Consider the following 21,949-nt stretch of genomic DNA (forward strand, 5'->3'; position numbering starts at 1 on the left):
TATACAAGAAGCCACAAATTATCAGTGAGGATTCTAGGAGTAAAGGATGAGGATGTGTGAGGAATAATTATATATCACTGATAAGGATGTGACTTAGTCTAGCCACTATGGAACTCGTTGTAGAGGGACTTGATCCATAAAGTAGGATGTCCATGAAATACAGCTCCTTACAGATATTCACCCTCAAATAACAAAGGTAGCATGGAATAGAGACACCGGCACCATCCATATTTACTGAAGCAATGGTAGCCAAATCAGGAATCTCCCATATGGCCAAGAGCAGACAATGAATAAAGATAAAATAGTGTGTGTACACAGCAGGGTTCTAGTCACTCGGAAAGAACAAATCGTGTTACCTGCAGGAAAGAAAAGTAGAACTGAGAATCATCATGTTAAGGGAAAGAGGCTAGACTCAGAACAACTATCATGTGTTTTCTGTCATATGTGGAGTCCAGGAAGGGTAGGAAAGAATCAACATTACAGTAAAAGGGGGGCTATTTAGGATACAGAAATAGAAAGGGGGAAGAGGGAAGGTAGGAAAACATAACAGAGGGCATGAATAGGATCGAAATCTACTATGTGCATGTTTTAAACATCATAATGAAAACCTTTGTACAGTAGGTGCATGCTAATCAAAACACATCTTACTTTATGAAAACAAGTCAGTTTAATATTTGCGTGTACAGAAACACATTCGAAGTGGCACATGCATCTTAAACATCTAAGTAATAAGCACATTTAATGTATGACGCCATATAAAAATTATACATGGTGGATTTCAGGGACACTATCATTGAACACTCAGGTACTCAGCAATTATTTTCTGGTTGGCTGAACATACCTATTGGAAGTCAGTAGAGTGAAATGCATAAGAGCGTGGGTCGGGGTCCAGACAGTCCCATGTTTGGAGTTGAGCTGTGGTATTCATCAGCTGAGTATGACCTTCAACAAGTGACTCCGCCTCCCAAGACCTCAGCCTGTCCCCTAAATAAGGTGGTGGAATTATGCCTGATCCACAGTTAAATAAATATAGGTAAATAAATATAGGTAAATAAATACAGGTAGAGACATTATCTGTTTCACCATACATTGTAATTTTAATATCATGAATTAGTCAGTTCATCTGATTATTTTTTCTTTTCCTTTTTTTTCCCTAAATGGGGACAAATTCATAGCAAGGGCTAAACACATGCATTTTCAGAGATATAAGGCTGATAAACACACAAACATAATTAGGCATTCAATTTAACATGCAGCACATGGTCAGCGGCAAGTGTGGTTATTGGCACAAAAAGCAACACATCACAGGATGAGGATTCAGTGCTCACTTCTAAACCAAGCACGGTTTCGTGCCCAGCATCCTGAAGCATTTTATTGCAGCAGTACAGGGAGGGGCGAAAGGCTGCGTGTCTGAGATTGATATGGCTTTAAAATCATGGGAAAAAAACAATTAACAGGTATAGGCGTTCATTGCCGCCGAGATCCAGCTCGTAGAGGTTGCTGACCTCCGTTTCCCACGCGAGGATCAGTCACTCCACAGGCTCAATACTGTGATGAGCTCTTTCCCGGGTTTACGAGTTCATGGCGTCACCCTACCGCTTTCTATTTACTTAATTTAAAATACTAAATATTAGCAAATGTTTGATTGAGTTTCTCAAATCAGAATAAAACATGGGATTGGAAAGGAAAAGAAAATGGTATAAACTGCCTCAGATTTAGAGACCCATTGACGCTTTAGAGACCCTCGAGTTCCCAAAGTGTTTCCTTCTGTGATTTTCTAGCTTCTATCCCACTTCTCCTTCCATCACAACTCATTTGTGTGAGATAAAGTTGAGGCTCCTCACGAAGGGCCCTTATAAACATGTGTTATTCGATTTTAAATCTGATTTGAAAGTGCCTCTTTCCTGCTCCCTCGGAGTAAAGTGACCTTTTTAAATGGAGGGAAGTGGCTTTAGATGACAGACTTGATAAATGCGGTCGTGTTCACTCAATAAAATAAGGCCCAGTGCATTTGAGGATAAATCAGTGAAATGTACAGCCCCACCTGTCTGTCCCCATCACTCATTTCCACTGTCACTTTCACAGTGGCTGATGGATCACAGTTGCTGTAAAATTAGACAGCCTTTAATCTCATTTCATCCTGATTAGCTTCACTGTCCCCTTTCCCTCTAACTCACTGACTGACACGCTAAAAACTCCGAGCAGGCTGTGCGTGACGTGGAGGGCCGACCTCCTCCACCACCTGCTTGTGCACACACACAGGTGTCCACCACTAGTGAAGTCTGCAAAGGAGAAGGGGTGGCCTTGGGGTGACTTGAAAGGAGAGTGAGTGTGTGCAGGGCACGTGGCCTTTTAAGTGGGCTGCCGGCTCTTGTTCCCTGCCTGGTTTACTTTTGCTTTCCTTCAGGTTTAGGCAGAAGTTAACGGAATTAGAGTTCTTTCAACATCCGAACAATGATCAAATATTTTATTTGTAATAAATTTGGGAGCGCTTTATATTCAGCGATAATCTCATAGAGTCATTTGTGTCTACTTATAGCCTTCCACTTCACAGTAAGAATTCAGAAATGGTAATAATTCAAGATTGTGAATACTGAAATGCCCAAGCAAGAAATACAATATTCAAGATTGTCAAGCAAAAATAAAAAAAAAAAAAAAAAAAACATGTGGAGAAATAAGAATACCCCCACAAACCCATTCCATTAGGACTTTAAAGAATTCTTTTGCCCTGATTTTGAGGAGTTCGGTAGTTAGCTTAGAGCAATAGCTTCATTTGTTTGCACAAAGCATAACAATAGGGGTAATCAAATGAGAAAGAGGCTTAGGAATAAATCGTGTATTATTTCCTTCACTTAATTTTTGCCTGAATGGGAACAAATGCACAGCAGGAGCAAACACAAGTGTTGCTACATTTTCAGAGATTTTGTTTTATTATGAAGCTGGGCTCATTGTTAAAGAGAAGAAAAACACCAATTTTCTGTATTTAAAAAAAAAAAAACTTGGACACTGAGCTAATCAAAAATTTTCAGTAAGTATATGAAGCATGTTGGTTGGCCATGGAATGTGCAAATTGAGCTGCTGGCTTCTATATCTGCATGATGTCATATGTAATTAGATGCATCCAATGGCAGCTAAGGCTGTGTAAGGTCACACAGGTCAGATGACATTATGTCAAGCTGAAACATCCAGTCATAGCAAGTGATGGGGTAGCCTAGTTTTCTTTGCAGTGGTTTAGAAAAGTTATCATAATTCAAGGTGTAGTGATTTAATTGACTTGATATTTAAAATATAGCTTCCAAACATAATCAAACTTAGTTGAGCAATGACCTAACAGATAATTTACACCAAGGAATTCAGAGTCGTGACTCAACAAGACCTATCAGTAGAGAGCATTCTCCAAAGATTAAAGTGAGCATTGGGGGTTTAAGGACATTCTTAAGCTAACGAAGTCCCTTGATGTAATTTATAGTCTGCACAAGCCACGTTAGACCTTTCTTCCACCCTCCAAATCAGTCATATACATACGAATACTTTTTCTCTCATGGCTATAACTTCAGATGAAATAAACAGTCACAGTAAATATTAATTTACGAATCAGAATTCTTACAACCTTTTGGCACTTCAGTAAGAATCTTAAATGGTGCACTTACAGAACTATATTCTGAGTTCTCTTTCTCAAAGTCATGCCTGGCTCCTTCTATTTTTATTTATATATATATTACCAGTGTAAGTCATCTCTGAGAATGCTAGGAGATAATTAAACACAATGAAATGAAAAATGTATCTATGTCCCTCAAAATGAGTCAGGTATAAGATAGTTTCCCCTCAGTTATGCAGTAAGTTCTCTCTCTCTCTCTCTCTCTCTCTCTCTCTCTCTCTCTCTCTCTCTCTCTCTGTGTGTGTGTGTGTGTGTGTCCCTCCTTCCTTTTCTCTTTCTCTCTCTCCCTTTCCCTTCCTCCTCTCTCTCTTTCTCTCCCTCTCCTCTCCCTCCTTCTCTCTCTCCCTCTCTACTCTCTCATCTCTCTTTCTCTCTCTCTCCCTTTCTCTCTGCATTGGCAAAGGAGCTCAGAGCAAGAATTGGCTGGGATTCATATTGATTTCCCACTGCACTGGTTTCTTAAGTGCTCTGTTGATCCGTGTCAAGCAATAAGTTCCCTGCCTGAACAGGCACATCACCTCCCCATTTGTCCTCACCTAGATTTAAGGTGCCCATATGATGAGCTGAACAAGGACATCATTTTTCCTACTGGTGTCACTGGGCCCAAACCACTGCATGTCATATGATAACTAATGCCCCATGCATCTACAATCACCCTATGATATTCTACCAGCAGGGACCACCACTGCACAACACCAAAGGTGACAGCAGCACTGTGCTTGGTACATTCTGACTTTGCAAAGAAGATGCAAATGGCAAAAAAACCTGGCTTCTGTGGGCTTATGAATAACAGCCCTCCACGCAGGCCTCTGCAGCTGGGTGCAGAAAGAATGAGAGTGGAGGAGCATGGATATGCGTGACATTCCTGACAGTTTTCATCTTTGTTACAGAAGAGCTCCGATGCAGATAGATGGAAACTGTGTGATTGTGCCGCTAATGACATTGTACAGAAAATTAAGCGTATACATTTGGAGGAGGCATTAAATCAGCGGGACCTTAATTTAAAAACTTAAAACTGTATGGAAATTCAGCCTGCTCGATGCTGTGGAGTAGAAAGCCACCCAGCACCCCGGTCTGTTTGTGGAAAGATTGCCAGCAAATGGTTCCACATTATTCATCGCTAGTTCTCTCAAGAAGTGGCTGCCAGCCCTGACCATTTGGGAGTGTCAGTCATTGCCATAGACCCTGTGTCCTCCACGATCGGGCAGATGAGGAGAACTCAAGGATGGAAAGCAGCATGCAGGTTGTTCTTGACTAAGCCTGGAATAACATTATGCAGAATTAATCAAAAGGGGTTGGGCTTGAAACTGCCGGGAACACACCACTGAGCCAGGCTGCGTGGAACATAGGAGTTGTGGGTAGCCGTGCTGTTGCCTGTCAGTGGAGTCTCTTGTTTTGTACTCACTTTGGTAAAGTACGTAGCTGGAAATTTTTATATGTCCTTTTTTCTTGATTCCAGTTATGCCTTACAACAGTGCCCACCACTGCGTTGTAGAGGTGGAGAACTTCCTGTTCGTGCTGGGTGGAGAGGACCAATGGAATCCAAATGGTAACTATTGAACGGCTTTCATTGTGGCTGCTTTGTACAACTCAGCTGTGTGTTACCCCAGTGAAATCTCTGAGGCAACTAATGCTAAAGAGAAATGACTCGTCCAGCTCAGAGTCTGAAGAGTGTGGACTAACTGTGGACTTCAGTTTTGATGGGGTCAGCGGATGGTGCCCCCCCCCCCCCGGAAGACTGAACAAAGAACAGTTCTTCCATCAGTGGAACTGGAAAAAGATAAGGTGGGCAGGGCCCCCCAGGAACTCCTGAGGACATGGCTCTGGTGAACTTAGGCCTTCTCGTCAGGTCTACCTCCTAAACTTGCCATCTGCTAAGTCATCTTGTGCGCCACACCTCCAGCATGCAGATGCACTCTAGGGGAACCACTCACTCAGACCCCAGCGCTGCTGAACAAGCACCCACACTGTAAAAAGGATTACTATCCATCCCTTTTATACTTAGCATTGGAAATAGATTTCTAGGTAACATGGGCAAATGAAAAGGTCCTGAGGTTAGCAGATGGAGGCAGGGGAGGGTACTCATGGAGCTAGCTGAGGACATATGTAACAGAGCATTCAAGTGCCAATCCTCTGGGGATTTAACATCACAGCGACGCTCGGCCCTTTTCCTTATCCATCCCCTGAGGAACGCCACAGGCAGAAGCAAGGACTCCCCAGGGGAAGGTTGAGTCAGCCTCAGCTGTTCAGATCTTCACCCACTACTCTCCTCACGTTCTGTCTATATGAGAACAAGGTGTGATAAGCATTCTCTAGCTCATGCAGGATGGAACTCTGGTTCAAGTTCCTTTGCAGCAGGTAGGACCTCAAAACCAGTGCACCCACTGTCCTCACTGCAGCCTTTGCAAGTGTGTCTTTTATAGGAGGTCCGCCAAATTTCCTATGAGTGTAATTCCTTCCTAAATGAAATGAAACCTTTTAACACACATCCCAAACCAAACACAACACTGTGTCTTTGCAGAATATGCAAAGTGATCGTGGTGTTTTTTAGAAAGTTTGCAAGTGAGGGAGGAGCCATGGTTGTAGCCTTCTGTATTACAGATATAATTATGACGGAGAAGCCATCAAACAGCTTGCAGGTACACATTTTCTACTTGAAAAACCTCAGCACATCCCACTGAAATTACAGATCCTGCACATATTTCATTGTGAATGCTCTCTTTCCATATCTACACCAAGGAAAATTGTGTAAAAATCACAACATCTGCTCCCTCTAGAAAACTTCAAAGAAGAACAAGCCAGGCTGCCCACACATAAGAAAAAGACAAAGCTGGGAGACATCTTAGTCACTAAACCGTTTGTCTTGCGAGCACATGAACCTGTTTCAATACCCAGAAATCAGATTTGTAAAAAATTTGAAAGGTAGGAATGGTGGGCTATTCCTGCCCAGCACTGTGGATAAGGAGACAGGTGGCTTCTCTAGGGATCTCTGGACAGTCAACCTGGCTTACCTGGTAAGTTCTAGACCAGTGAAAGACTCTATGTGAAAGATCAAGAGGGGCAGCACCAAAGGAATAATAGCTGAGCTTGTCCTTTGGTGCACACACACACACACACACACACACACACACACACACACAAGATCCCACACAGAGAGGATGTTTTCAGGCCCCACATCTTTGTTGTACCTCAGTATTAGAAGTAAAGGGATCATGTGTAGAGTCCATAAGCAATCACACCACACAGCCACGGGATTTATTTAATAAGTAAAGAGTCTTCGAAACATTCTTCAGAGGACCTTATTAAAGCTAAAACAGTGAGCCCACAAGATGGCTGAGCCAAGAAAGGCACTTTTTGCCAAGTCTGATAATCTGAGTTCAATCCCTGAGAGCCTACATCGTAAAGAGAGAAAGAGAGAGAGAGAGAGAGAGAGAGAGAGAGAGAGAGAGAGAGAGAACTGACTGCCACAGGCTGTCCTGACTTCTACAAGTATACCATGACATGCATGTATGCACACCCCCTAACACACACAAATGTACATACATACACACACAAACATACATGCACAAACAAACAAAAAAAACACCACACATACACAAATAAATAAACGTTTTTTAAAAACCCCTAAAATATGGACAAAAATTTAAGATGTCGTATTTCAAACCACAAGCACTTCCCTGCTACTCTTCCATAGGCCCCTGTTAGAATAATAAATCTCCCACCACAACTCAGCTTTCAAAAACAAAACAAAATGTAGAACTTTCTACATAAATGAGTCTTCCTCTTAAAAAAAAAAAAAAGTCTCACTATGTAGCACAGGCTAGCCTCAAATTCACAGTTGTCTTGCCTCAGTTTCCAAGCGCTGGGATTACAGGCATGAGTCATGGCACCTGACTGTTTTTTTGTTGTTGTTTTGTTTTGTTTTGTTTTCTATTTTCGTGCTGGGGATTAAACGCTGGCCTCATTCATGCTGTGGAATCACTTTTCCACAGTCCTAACAATCACAGTCCAAGTGTTATCCTAATGAGGCCAGGGATGGCAGCTTGGATGATTCAGTGCTTGCTGCACATGCAGGACGACCTGAGTTTGACCTTCAGGACACTTAGAAAAGGCTAGCCCTAGTGGTATATGCTTTTAATTCTGGTGCTGAGTTTGGGTTGGAGACAGGTGGGTCTCTGAGGCGCACTAGCCAGCCTACCCTGCTCAAGCCCAGGTTAGTGAAAACCTGTCACAATGTGTTCCTGGGAACAATACCTGAGCTCGACCTCTGGCTTCTGCACACATGGGCGTGCACACACGTATGCATGCACACCTCTGGAAAATATAACTATTATCTGCTTGCTTTTCAACTCCAAATCTAAAACGTATCCCAGAGAACTAGGCAGAAAGTTGGGGAGAATTCAGAGAATATTTCTACCTCTAGCCAAGAGGATCCGGAATTTTTTCTTTGAATTAATTCGGAGAGCCATACTGCACCATTTGACTCTACTGAGTTCACTCTACCTACACCTGAAGGAAACAGCAAGCGCGACAAAAACCCTGCATGAACACACTCTGGAAGAAAAGCTATCAATCCACAATCGCACTTACTGGTAGAGTCACCCACTGGAACCTCAGTGCACACCATATAAAGACTCACACGGCAGTTTCTTGTCATCCCAGAGTGCCAAGACATGATGCGCTTGTGTGTACGTGATCAGTGTCACTGAGCATGCCAATCAACGTCTCGTCTGTCTTAGCTGCTAGGAAGCTCAGAGTGAAGTTTTTGTAAAGCTTTTTGTGTTGTATGTAAACTTCGCTATTACCCTCAGTTACAAGCCTGGCAGTTCTCTCTAGAAAATTCAGTTTTCTTGGAATCTTGGAAACTTCCAGATGGGAATTTGGCTTCTTTAAACTGGAGAGAGCTGGTTATTCCAGAGGCAAGTAAGCTAGCCCTTGGTACCTTGTGCCCATTAAAAGTGTATTTTAATTATAAACACTCTAAAAAGTTGTTGACTGGCATCTTCCCCAGGTGGAAGGAAGATAAGAGTAGAATGCAAGGTAGCCTATTAAAGGAAGGCTTTATCTGTGGCCATGATCAGCCAACATTACAGCTAGAAAATGGGCTGCATCTATTTCTAAAAGAACTGACCTACCTACCACAATTCCATAAATTACATGTAGCTACAAATTCCATTCATCTGGTCAACCACAGTAGACTTTGACAGCATTAGCAGTAATAGTTGGTGAGCTCTCAGTATTTCAGCCAAAGATTATTTTTGCTAAATTTCAATTAATCTTCAGAAATATCTTGTGAGCTGTAATCTATGATAGCTAAAGTTTTTCTATGTAAGGAGAGTAAGCCCAAAGAGTATCCTTGCAGGGAGACAGTGCTCACAAAAGGAAAGGAACTGATTCTTCCATAGATTTGTCCAATTTTAGGGTGTTGGTCTATAACAACTATCACATTTTCTTTCACCTCAGCTCTTCCCATCCACCTAGTCAAGCACAGTTTGAAGCGCTCAATCAGTGGGAAGTGGCTCCCACTTGTTCACAAAGACCTCTAATCATTACACATCTAGTAAAAGCATTAAAAGGCTTTGAACCTCTCAGAAAGCAGAATTTTCATATTATGATGCCCTATGCAACTAATACTAACAGAAAAGATAAATATCTTATGCTAATATAAAGACTTTTATATAATCCCTATTCAAGAGAACAATTAAACACATGGTTCAACTGTTATGCACACATATCTGTTCTAAAGATGAGAGCTCATGTTCACTGTTAATTCATATGAAAATACTTTATGAGCAGTATATCCTGAGCAAAATATAAAATTATGAATTTCAAGTTGTAAACCACGTCCTAGTAATAAGAATGTATTTAACATGCATATATGTTATGAGAATATGTAGAAATTTCATTTAAATTTACCACTTAAACTTAATCTTCAAACAGCTGAGGGGATTTTCCTTCCCTATTCTGTTCCCCAGCATTGGCTGGAAACTGCCCCCCATTTCATCACTTATCTCTTCACATACTGTTAGTCATCAGTGGTGTCTGGTGATGAGCTTCATCACAAGAAGAGAAGGAAGACTAAGAAAGAAAATGAAGACCTAGATTGGTGGGGCAAGCCTGCAACCCCAGCACAACGTAAGAGGGGATAGAAGGATATAAGATTTGAGACCAGTCTAAGACTGCTCCTGAAACCCTACTGGAATGGAAGGTGAAGAAAAGATGAGACAAGTGAAAGGGAGAAAAATGAGAAAGAGTGATGAAAGAAAAGGAAGTCGAAGGGAAGGGATAAGATAGGAAGAAGTAGGGAACAAAAGGAACTGGAAATGAAAGGAAAAAATTGTAGAGGAGGGAAAGAGGGTAGAAGAGGAGAGAGTAGAGGAGAGGGGAAAGAGGGAAGGAGAACAGGAAAGGAGAGGAGAGGAGAAAATGAATAATTATAGGAAAAGATGGAAGAAGACAGGAGAAAGAGTAGAGGGTAGAGAAGAGAGAAAAAGAAGATGTGGGAAGGGTAAACTATTCTCCAAAATTCTATCATATGTAGCCACCACTCTCAAGGTCTTAGAGGGGTCTCAATAGTAAGCCCCGGGACAGCAGATAATAAGCCCATTTTAACTTACTTTTATCTCTTAGAAAGCTCATTATCTCCTCTGCCACCTTCAGAGCTCCATCCTTTTTATCTTCCTACTCCCCGACCTGCCCCTTTTGCACACCACCATGCCTGCATCTAGACATGCTCTCTAATCTCAAACCCCTTCAAACCAGGCTCTACTGAGCCTTTTCTCTGAGTCAGTTCTATTTCCACTCTACAAGAAATGAAGCCTTCTGGTTAGTGCCACTGCTGCTTAGTACATGAAGCCATGCTCCAGCCGGTTGCCAGAAGTGGCATATTCCTTCTTCTGAACAGAAATTCTGAGCCAGACATCATAGAGAAGCAGTTTTACCAATGGTGGATGGGTTCTTACTCCTGTAGGCATATCTAGTCTTCAGACGCAGTTGGGAATTAACCTTGAAACTCGAGTACCAAAAATAATATATTTTCCTACAGAGAAATTTCCTCTCCAAAAAAAAAAAAAAGAAAGAAAGAAAAAGAAAAAAAAAACAAAAAATTGCTGTGGACATAGTCCTTACTTGAGTTGTAGCCTCCCTATTTGAAGTTTCTGGGTCATCCTTATCATTCTTACCTTTCTGTGAGTCACCAGATAAAATTCAATTTATCGTCACTTGTCATGAACTGCCAGCACTTCCACATGGGAAGGAACTCCTAACTTCACATCCACACAATCCCTGGAATCCCTTGACATCCCGTTTGAGTGGTTTCATCAATTTCCTGTCTACTCAAAACCAGGGTATCTTTTGAGAAGACCACTTTCCCAGTCACTCTTTCAAGTAAGGACTTGACTTCTCCCTTCCGTGTCATTAGATTAATCCAGTGATGATGACATTAGCACACTTGAAACCCAATCTTCTCCCAGCAACACTAGGGACCAAGCCTTCAAGGCACAGGCTTCTGAGGACAATTTAGATTTTCACCACAATGCTACATATTTTCTTCTTGCTGTTCTGTCTATATACAGATCTAAGGTTTGTTCTTTGGTCCCAATTGCCTGCTCAAGGACTTTTCAGTATTCTTGAGCTTAAAAATTTAAAAATAAAAAATTACCATCAAACATTCTCTTGATACTGTGTCTTCTAGTTTGGTCTTCTCTTGGTTTCAGAAGTCCTGGGAAACATTAAGCTGCTCTCTCCTCTGTGTCTTTATATCTTAGTCCGTCCTGAGTTGGCTCCGTTGGCTTTTCTCAACATCAGTTCACTGAAGCAACACTTGTCAGGGCCACCCACATGCCTCAGAGTCTCAGGGTTGCTCCTCCTTTTTTCTATGAACACTATTTAAGTTGGCTTTCAAAATATCATTCTTTCCTTTTTTTTTTCTTACTGCAGAGGTCACTTTTTAGACCCTTTATCTTCCAATTCCAACCTCTTTTCTTAGGTGGTTTCATCCAGCCCAGTACATTTAAATAGTAACTCTGAACTAATGCCTCCCAAACTTTCAGGGGTAATATTACTCATCCACTAGTTTAGCAGCTACCTCCTTCTGACATGCTGTAGGCTGTTCTGGGTTAAGTACAAAACTGAGTCCATAACTTCTCTCCTTAGTTTCTCCTCAATTTCTACTTAGCCTTTGTCAGCTCAACAAATTGTGTGACCTTCCATCTAAGAACTCAGGCTAAAAAGCACTCATTCTTAGTGATACACTTTCTCTTGTACAAAAAGAGATGTTGTTTGGCTGAACCTTTATGATAGATTTCAAACATGACCATGTCTCAGCCATTTGAGCACACATATGTGCACATTCTGTTCATTCCTGGTACCCACTGCCGAGTGACAAATCATGAAGAAAGGCAGTGTTTCAGGTTGAGGCCTTGGGTGTGAGCTGGCTACCACATGGAAAACACACTGTGCGTTTTTTTCACCTGCATTTCTCTCTTTGGTGTCAATATGTATGCAAAATAAGACTCATTTTAATACCTTGGAAGCGCGCTAATGTGCTTTTTAAGCTCAACAGAGGGGATAAGCTGGTTAAGCAGCTCAGAAGACTCATGCTTGCTTCCCGGTTCAGCAGATTCACTGGTGTTTACGTCACAGCAACGGTGCATCTCCCGAATGCACACACAGAGCCTCTGTGATAAGTGATTCAAGACTGATTGTCAACTGCTATTATTTCCACGAGGAGGCAAAAGTCTCTTCAACAGTAGGGTTCTTGGGTCAGTAAAAATAAATGCTAATAATGGAGATTAAGCATGGGTGGGGCTTGAATATATGGAAAATATTTTACTTTTCTCTTAAGTTTTTAGTATCATTATTTCTCTAGAAAATATATTTAGAATGAATATTATGACATAATAATATATAATTATATTAATTATAATTAATTTGTTGGCAGTTCATGACAAGTGATGAATATATAATATAATAATATATAGAATAATATTTTAGAATGAAAATTTATTAATAAATAGGCTATCTAGAAATATCACACAAGAAATTCTCTAAAATAGAGAATTTGGGGTCAATAACTTCTTTTTTTTCCTTCACAATTTATTTTTTTTATTTTATTACAATTTATTCACTTTGTATCCCAGCTGTACTTCCCTTCCTCATCTCCTCCCAATCTCACCCTCCCTCCCTCTTCTCTTTCCATGCCCCTTCCCAGTCCACTCATAGAGGAGGTCCTCCTCCCTTTCCAACCGACCCTAGCCTATCAAGTCTCATCAGGACTGGCTGTATTGTCCTCCTCTGTAGCCTGGTAAAGCTGACTCCCCTCAGGAGGAGGTGATCAAAGAGCCAGCTGCTGATTTCATGTCAGAGACAGTTCCTGTTCCCCTTCCTAGGAAGGCTATTTAGAGCCTGAAATGCCATAGGCTATATCTGTGCAGGGGTTCTAGGTTATCTCCATGCTTGGTCCTTGGTTAGAGGATCAGTCTCAGAAAATACCCCTGTGCCCAGATATTTTGGTTCTGTTGCTCTCATTGTGGAGCTCCTGTCTCCTACAGGTCTTTCTATCTCCCCCTTCTTTCATAAGATTCCCTGCACTCTGCTCAAAGTTTGGGTATGAGTCTCATAATCTGCTTTAATACTCTGTTGGGTAGAGTCTTTCAGAGACCCTCTGTAGTAAGTTCCTGTTTTGTTCCTTGTTTTCACCTTCTTCCGATGTCCATCCCGTTTGCCTTTCTGAGTGAGGATTGATCATCTTACCCAGGGCCCTCTTTGCTTAGCTTCTTTAGCTGTACAAATTTTAGTAAGTTTATCCTATATTATATGTCTAATATCCACTTATAAGTGAGTATATACCATGTGTGTCTTTCTGCTTCTGGGATACCTCACTCAGGATGATCTTTTCTAGTTCCCACCATTTGCCTGCAAATTTCATGATTTCCTTGTTTTTAATTGCTGAGTAGTATTCCATTGAGTAGATGTACCACAATTCTGTATCCATTCCTCAATTAAGGACATCTGGGTTGTTTCCAGATTCTGGCTATTACAAATAAAGCTGCTACAAACATGGTTGAGCAAATGTTCTTGTGTACTTGAGCATATTTTGGGTATATGCATAGGAGTGGTATAGCTGGATCTTGAGATAGCACTATTCCTAATTGTCTGAGAAAGCACCAGACAGATTGGGAAAGGATCTTCACCAGCCCTACATCTGACAGAGGCTAATATCCAGAATATATAAAGAACTCAAGGAGTTAAACACCAACAAGCCAAGTAATCCAATTAAAAAATAGGGTATAAAGCTAAAAAGAGAATTCTCAACAGAGGAATATTGAATGGCAGAGAAACACTTAAAAAAATGCTCAACATCCTTAGTCATCAGGGAAATGCAAATCAAAGTGACCCTGAGATTTCACCTTACACCCATCAGAATGGCTAAGAGCAAAAACTCAAATGACAACATGTGCTGAAGAGGATGTGGAGAAAGGGAAACTCTCCTCCTGGAGGGAATGTAAACTTGTACAATAACTTCTTTTTAAAATATAAAATTATCAAAACACCAAAAAATATTTTAATGTGCTAATAGTTTAGCAAATATGCTTGCTTTTGGTATGCTTGATTGGGTTGAGTCATTCCACAACAATACGTAGAAAGAGGAAAAAGGAAACACATTTGAGGAAGTGCCTTCTGCCTCCCATGTGGTGCTAAAGACTCCCTTAACTTAATTCATGCTTGTTAAACCTGACAACAGAGATTTTAAAAACTGATAAATGTGCAAAGCAAGAAAGAAATTGAAGTTTTAAATGTCTCAAATGTATTTTTTACAGGAAAACATAGTACAAATTTTGTCAGCCGGTATGATCCCCGATTTAATAGTTGGATCCAACTTCCACCCATGCAAGAAAGGTAAGTGTTTATTTCCTTAGTCTGAGATGTGTAGGAATGCTGTACAGAAACACAGGTGATACGTGACAAGGACCGCTGAGCAGACTCTATGAAAGACACATGAGGCAAAGGACTAACCTTGGCCTGCCCAAGTTAGATTGCTATAACTGTGTTAATACAATTATTTGTCCTAATATAGGATAAAAAATCCTGCAGAGTATCTTCTTAGACACAGTGATAACATTTTTGGAACGGACTGTATAGCCAGTGGTTATATGGTTCTTACCAGTGGTGCTGTGCCTACGTCCTCAAAACATGGACTTCTACCCTCATAGCAGTCTGCATGGCAATGCAAAAGCTTCTATATGAAGAACTGAAGTATTCAATACTAAAATTAATATTTAACATCAAAACTTGAGATTAACTTAAACTTAAATCTGTATTTAAGTTTAATATTCTAAGAACTCCGATCATGTATATGTGTCTCTAAGAACAGGTCATTTATTACCTTTAAAAAAAAATGGTCCTAGTTGACCATGCTGACACATTCCTGTAATCCCAGAACTTGGGAGATGGAGGCAAGATGATTCAAAATTTAAAAGGCTAGGCTCAAGTACATAGTAAGTTCAAGGCCAGTCTGGGTTACATGAAACCCTGTCTTCCAAAACAAAACAAAAATTAGTCATCACACTTTGTCATACACAGGATACTTGGCTCACCCTAGTGTCTCAGCTACCAAAAGACAGCATGGATAGTATATATGAGTATTTTATTTCTCCTGGCTATATTCAATCATAGCGCCATGTCTTTGTATGCATATGATAATGTGTATACATGTTAGATTTTAAGCACCTAACTCTTTTGAAATCCTTGTAAGTAAATTGCCCAGTAAGAAGATGACAATAAAGTATAACTTATTTCTTCCTCATCATCAAGAATTAGGGTAAAAGTGATTGGCTGCAACCTTTTTCTTTCCTGTTCAAAAAAATGAACTACTTTCACATCTATTTCATCATTCAAGTAGATTTCACTGAGATCAAATTAGATTCTTAGCATAAATTTCATGTTAAAGGTAATCTTCATGAAATAGCATTTATGCCCAAATGGGCATTTCTGCAGCAAGATAGTATGAATCTATTTACATGTATTAAGAGGCTCAATATCTTCCCACCCCATATAAATGAATTAAAACTCTCTCAAATGAGCACAGTAGCACATGACTACAAATCCAGCACTCAGAAGCCTGATGCAGAGGGCTTATGACTTGGAGGCCAGCCTGGGCTGTACTGTAAGACCCCTGTCCCAAATATATAAACAATCCTCCAAAATAATAAGATAAAAGATGAGACTCTTTGAGGAGAATGCATATTATAAGCTAGAAGCATCCTGACAGTGTGCTTAGCACCATGAGCTCACTTAGGAAAACCTCTCTCCCTCTCTCCACTGTACCTCAAGAGAGGTACCAACCAAGTAGATTGATATCTGACAGACTTCACAAGCCAGGAGTTTCCCACTGTCTTTCTCCAGCACACCCCATCACGTTTTGGGGGGAAGGTGGGGTGAGTTCCTGGTGACGGTTATAGTAACTGTCTCACTTTGCCCTTTAATCAAGACCATTCTAGAAAGTTCTATTTTCGAAAGAATCATCAACACATGTTTGAAATGTCATTCTCTCATCACCACCATCCCCTTTGCTGGGGGCTGTACACCATGATAATTAACCTTCATGCCTTCAGCTTGGGAGGCATAACTCACGTCGCGGTCAATTATCTCACTCTAGAGCCCCTAAGGATGGAAAGTATTGCTACAAAACCTAATTAGTAATTTTTTTGGAATGTGTATTGTTTACTTGATAGTCTATAATGACTTCCTCTGAGGCAGGGTGGCCTATCATGGCAAGGTCCTACTTAGACAATTTTTAGCAGCTCATTGACCTGACAAAAAGACCTGCCATGGTCTGTCGGCGCCCGGCAGCCACCGTTGACAGAATGGACTGTTTAGCGTTTCTCTCGAAGTCATTATGGTATTTCATGTCAGGTCCTCAGTAAAAGAAGCTTTCTTTCTTTCTTTCTTTTTTCTTTTTTTTTTCTTTCTTTTGTTTCAAGATTTAGAACAATCAAGCTGATAGGGCAAACAGCTCCTTCCAGAGCTGAGCAGAAAAACACAGAGCTCACAAATATCCAAGGGCCTTCCAGCACCATCTCTCCTGGAGGCTGGTTGCCCCAGGCAGCATTCCATTACTTCAAATCAAACGTGTCTTCTGCCATTGCCAGGTTTCCATCCAAAGCAGCAACAACCACATAGGAGGAAGAAAGCCAAGATAGATGAGAAACTCCAGATCAGAGATACTTACTGAAACATTTAAGTTAATTTTACAGGACATAAATCATGAATCAAACCAGAAATTCCTCATCTACCTGTTTCTATTATTCTCCTTCCCCAGTGCTAAGTCATCTTGTGCTGACAAGTTACCAGATTGATTCAGAGTAGGAGAAAACGTCTGGGAAGTCATCTCAGGGGTAAATCACCCTTACAGAGCTGGGAACAGATTCCTAGGCTATTTCAGCCAGTGGGATCTTCCAATGAGGTGTAATAGAACTGCTGAGTAGCCTCCCTGTTCAGCAGGCAATTAGACATATGGCCTCTAGGCTTACTCAACCGTGGGTGAGCTCACAAACACCATGTTTTCTGGCAATGAATTTATGAGCCAAAGATTAACCGGAAATGCAATTTTAAATGTACATAATGGAAGCCAGTGACTATTTTCTCCCAGAATCCTCCAATAGCCAATAGTTCAGCAAGGAAGGATAAAGATCCATGAACCCCAATTGTGTTTGGATGATGACAGGTCCAATGATGTACCCACGTGTGAGCCCACTAGGCTCCAGCGGACAGTTCCAAACTTGTCCTCATGCAGAGGGCACTGGTAAACTCAGCGGGTCACAAGACACAACAAAAGGACATGATCTTAGGAAAGGGGTTTATAAGGAGGAGAGGGCTGTGTGGAGATATGAGGAATGCATCATATACATGCATAAAATTGTCAATGATTTCATTTAATTAAAATCATAATAACAAAAACAAGCTATTTGGATCTTATATTTAGGAACCAATTCTGCCTCAAACATTATTAGAGAAACTGTGGGAGACAATATTCACCTTGAAAAATCTATTGTTTTTAACTTGATGATGTAAGTCAACAATTCAAACTAAGTTAAGATTGCAGCAATTCAGTCTATACTTTAGGATAAATATAATTTAATAAGCTGTGTGATTAATATATAGATATATAAATATATAAATTATAAATGGACAGGTAAATGACAGATGACAGATGAATAGATGATGATGAATATATAAATAATAGATGGTAGATATTATAGGTAGATAGATAGGTAGATGGTGGATGAATAGGTACAGATAGCAGATAGGCAGATGATAGGTAGATGATATGTAGATATGATAAATGATAGTCATGTAAATGATAAACAGATAATAGATGGATACAGATGATTATGACAGACAGATACTGTAGACAGGTGATAATGTTAGATAGATAAACAGATAAATGATAGATGATAAATAGATAGATATTGATAGATCACCCTGAGGATTAGCAAAGATCTTAAAATAAGACCTTAAAATGAGCAGAATTTAAAGTATACTTGTAAAAATTATTTGTTAACCATATTAATGTTGCTAAATATTGTTTCTGGCAGTGAGAGGAAGGAGAAGTGAGAGGAGGAGGAAACGACGTGAACTTACAATAGTGTGACTCCATTAAAGAATATTTAGTAGTCTTGAACTTACTTTTCAAAGAAAAAAATAGCACAAGCCAAGTGTGTTCTTTCTACGGAGAGGAGGAACACCTTATGTGGTAACTGAGCCCGGAGCGGGGACTCAGTGCTGACAGACCACGGAGCCCTTGTTTCCGTAATCCAGTATGGGAACGCACAGGTTGGCCATGAGAGGGAATCTGGGGGAAACTCACCACTATCACGGTAGGAATTTCTACACAAAAGTTGCAGTTTGAGTCAGGAAGCGAAACCTACTGATTCTTTCCAATTTAGATCCTAAATCCAGTATGTGTATAGGGCCGGGGGTACAGGGTTATCAAACCAGTTCTGACAGGCTGACTTGGTAACAGAGAGCAAGAAACCAGTTCAGAACCAGATGAAAAAACTGAAATGGAAAATAGAAAAAGGGAGTTCAGACTGCCAAAGGGAGTAATCCCCTGTCCTTCACAATCTCAACACCCACCACGACTGTCATCTTCTGGATCAGTCCTGAGAAGAACTCACCATTCCCAATTATACACTGATGACTGTTTAGTGCAATCAGTAAATGTATCATTTCAGAGACCTTCGAGACCATCACAGAATTACCTGGAAAAAGTACACCGACCTGTCTTGTGTCCATGATGTAAAGAGATGTGTGTCTTTTGAAAACCCATGTCATTATTTTCAATGAAACATTTTTACTGGAAAAGAAAAGAGCATTAAATAATTTTGACAGATCATATTCATTAGAAAGCAATTGGAATTTGTCTATTCAAGTGGAAGGATTCAATGGACCAAGTCTTTGAACCTTGTTTTTGAACTTTTAAAACCCCAATTTTATACTTAGATGAGATTCTTTCTCTTACACACACAAGTATTGACGTTTCAGAAGCCAAAAGGTAGCCTTCACTTTATGAAATCTGACTCACCTTTTCTTTTTTTTGTCCCAATTTTCTCCTTCTAATTTATTTCAGTGTTATCGTTCTTTATCACCTTCCAAATCCTCCACAGCATGCACTGCCTTCAAAACATGAATGAGATATAGAAAAGAGAACACAGTCAAAATATCAGCCTAAAATGATCAACAATGGCTACCAGGACAATGTAAAGCTATCACAAAACATGAACACAATGTCATCTCCAAACAGTATTATTACACTTGAATGGTGATAAATCACCCGAGAAAACATGACACTTTAGCCATCACTTCAGCATCACAAACTGAGCATCTGTAATCTGAAATTCAGCCAATGTGATTTCCATGTGACTTCAGGTGACATGCTCACTGTGTGCCCAGAAGCACACTGAAAATACTGTGTAAAATCACCTATGTGAATACTCATAACTGGTAAAAGTGCTGAGAATAAATAACTGTGAGTACCCAGCCACATCGATGACATCTACATGCACCTCCCTCCAGGGAAAGCTCAGCAAATGTTGCTGAAGGTGTCGGTGGGAGAGCAGGAGAGTGTAAGAACTGGAGGCTGGGAGAGAATATTGTGAAATGCTGTCATCTGAACATGATCGCAATAGCTGTAGTTATCTGCTCAAGAACTGAACAAGATAAAGCCTGTTAGAATTCTAGCATGGGGGAGGGGGGTTGCTCAAAGCCCCAAGCCTAGCTAATGAGCTATTGGCAGCTGTCACATTTTTAGGCATGTGACCCATAGTCCAGTGGATAGCTTCATACTCATGTGCATAGGGACAGGGGACAAGGCAGCACTAACTGATTCAGTGGACACTATAAAAAAGAATATTTTCCGCGTGTAACTACTTGTTTAAAGGTTGAACGAAGAGTCAGTGTCTAAAGTCCAAATAAAACTGAAATGTATTTTATGTTTAAAATTGGGTCCCTTCCCCACTTTCTCTATATAAATATTTCCAAATACAACGATTCCTGAAATCTAAAACATTTCTGGCCCTGAGCACTAATAGAAGAGCCTTGATGATGAGCACCAACTTTTAAAGAATTTTTATCCATGTAAAGATGACCTTACAGATTCTGAAAATAAACAAATGGTGGACACTGGTACAAGCACATGGATACATCTGCATGTACCCCGTGAGAAGGTTCTCTTACTATCCTCATGTTATGGGAGAGCATAAGGATGAGAAAGGTCATGCACCATGCCAAAGGTCACACGCCTAGTAAAACACGCCAGACCATCTGACTTTGTAAGTCGCATTGTTCATAACGGTGCCATGTACTTGCAGTTTGGAAATTCTCCAAATAAAATAGGTGACCTCATAAAAAAATATTTACTGCTCTCTATATTGCAATTGATGCTGCACAAGAACCTTATCATCAATTTTTAGAGTCTATTAATCAATCCATGGTAAATCATGTCCTTCTGGGCCTTGGCACTTACCAATAATGTTTATTCAGTACTGGACCACATGTATGCCATCCTTGTCATCATAGGTCTGGCCATCATAACTCTCAATGTCTTAGACCTCTGAACCTCTCATCTTTCTTGCTTCTCATGTCATACTAGTTGTGTCTTCCATCTTCATCCATCAGCAGAGTTTCCATATTACTTCTTTCCATTTCTTCTACTGAAAGTCTAAATTCTGCTTCTCAAGCTCTCCTTCCTAAATCATACATAGTTTACTTCACAATTGGACAATTGGTCACCTATCCTTTCAATGAATTTCATACATTTTGCCTTTGAAAGTGTAGCAGGCAAATACCGTCAGTAGCCTCTCTTGAACAGAGAACTAAAATCATTCTAGAGACTTATTACAATCAATACCAAAAACTCCCTAGACAAAACCCCTGTAACTGGTGTTAGAAGAGCCAAATATTTATGTTAGAAGCCAAGTATCTTGGACGAGCCAAATAAATAGAAACGCTATACAAAGTTCACAAAGTTATTCTATTTGCAGTCATACTAAGAGGGGAAAATGATAATTGAAGAGAAATTTTGATGATGCAGTTTTCTAACAAATTGGGAACAATGACCCTTGAAGGACCATAAAGAAAGTGAATGTCAAGATAATTTATTATTGTTACATTATCTACCTCATTTTTCACTTTGTCTTACTGAACTATGATATCCTTAGAGAGTACCAAACACCCCTAACATTAATGAACATTTTAGCAGTGTAGAGAAAGCAAGAAGAAAAAAGCAGACACCAAGCTTCGGTGGCGTTCTCCTCTTGCAGCATTTCAACATCGAAAGTGTTAACTGGGGTGAGTTATGCATAGGATTGCTGTATATGGTCTTGGATATAGAAGTCAGATGAGTAACGGCCAAAGATTCACAGCTCTCTCTGAAGACACACATACATGCCCTGCTTTCACGGGCCGATCGAGTGCCCCTCGGCCTGTTTCCACTGTGAGATTCCACAGATTTACTGAGAGCTGTTGGTGTCCTTGCAGAAGAGCCAGTTTCTACGCGTGCCGCTTGGACAAGCACCTGTATGTGATTGGCGGGAGGAATGAGACCGGCTACCTCTCCAGCGTGGAGTGCTACAACCTGGACACAAACGAGTGGCGCTACGTGTCCTCTTTGCCTCAGCCTCTGGCGGCCCACGCGGGAGCAGTGCACATTGGAAAGATATACACTTCAGGCAAGCAAGTCCTCCATTTTTCTTTGCAAAGTTCACCATCCAAGGCACTAGCATGACCCAA

General features: G+C 40.5%; 1 protein-coding gene across 1 annotated transcript in view; it reads left to right on the forward strand.

Annotated features, from left to right (window-relative positions):
* Klhl14 (kelch like family member 14) overlaps positions 1–21,949 on the forward strand; it is a 105,621-nt gene that overhangs the window by 75,003 nt on the left and 8,669 nt on the right. Inside the window, exons 4-6 of the mRNA XM_060377627.1 lie at positions 5,118–5,207; positions 14,479–14,557; positions 21,698–21,888. Coding sequence (XP_060233610.1) covers positions 5,118–5,207; positions 14,479–14,557; positions 21,698–21,888 — 360 coding nt within the window. The remainder of the gene's footprint in view (positions 1–5,117; positions 5,208–14,478; positions 14,558–21,697; positions 21,889–21,949) is intronic.

The sequence above is a fragment of the Meriones unguiculatus genome, chromosome 2, assembly GCF_030254825.1.
Source record: "Meriones unguiculatus strain TT.TT164.6M chromosome 2, Bangor_MerUng_6.1, whole genome shotgun sequence".
Classification (NCBI taxonomy): domain Eukaryota; kingdom Metazoa; phylum Chordata; class Mammalia; order Rodentia; family Muridae; genus Meriones; species Meriones unguiculatus.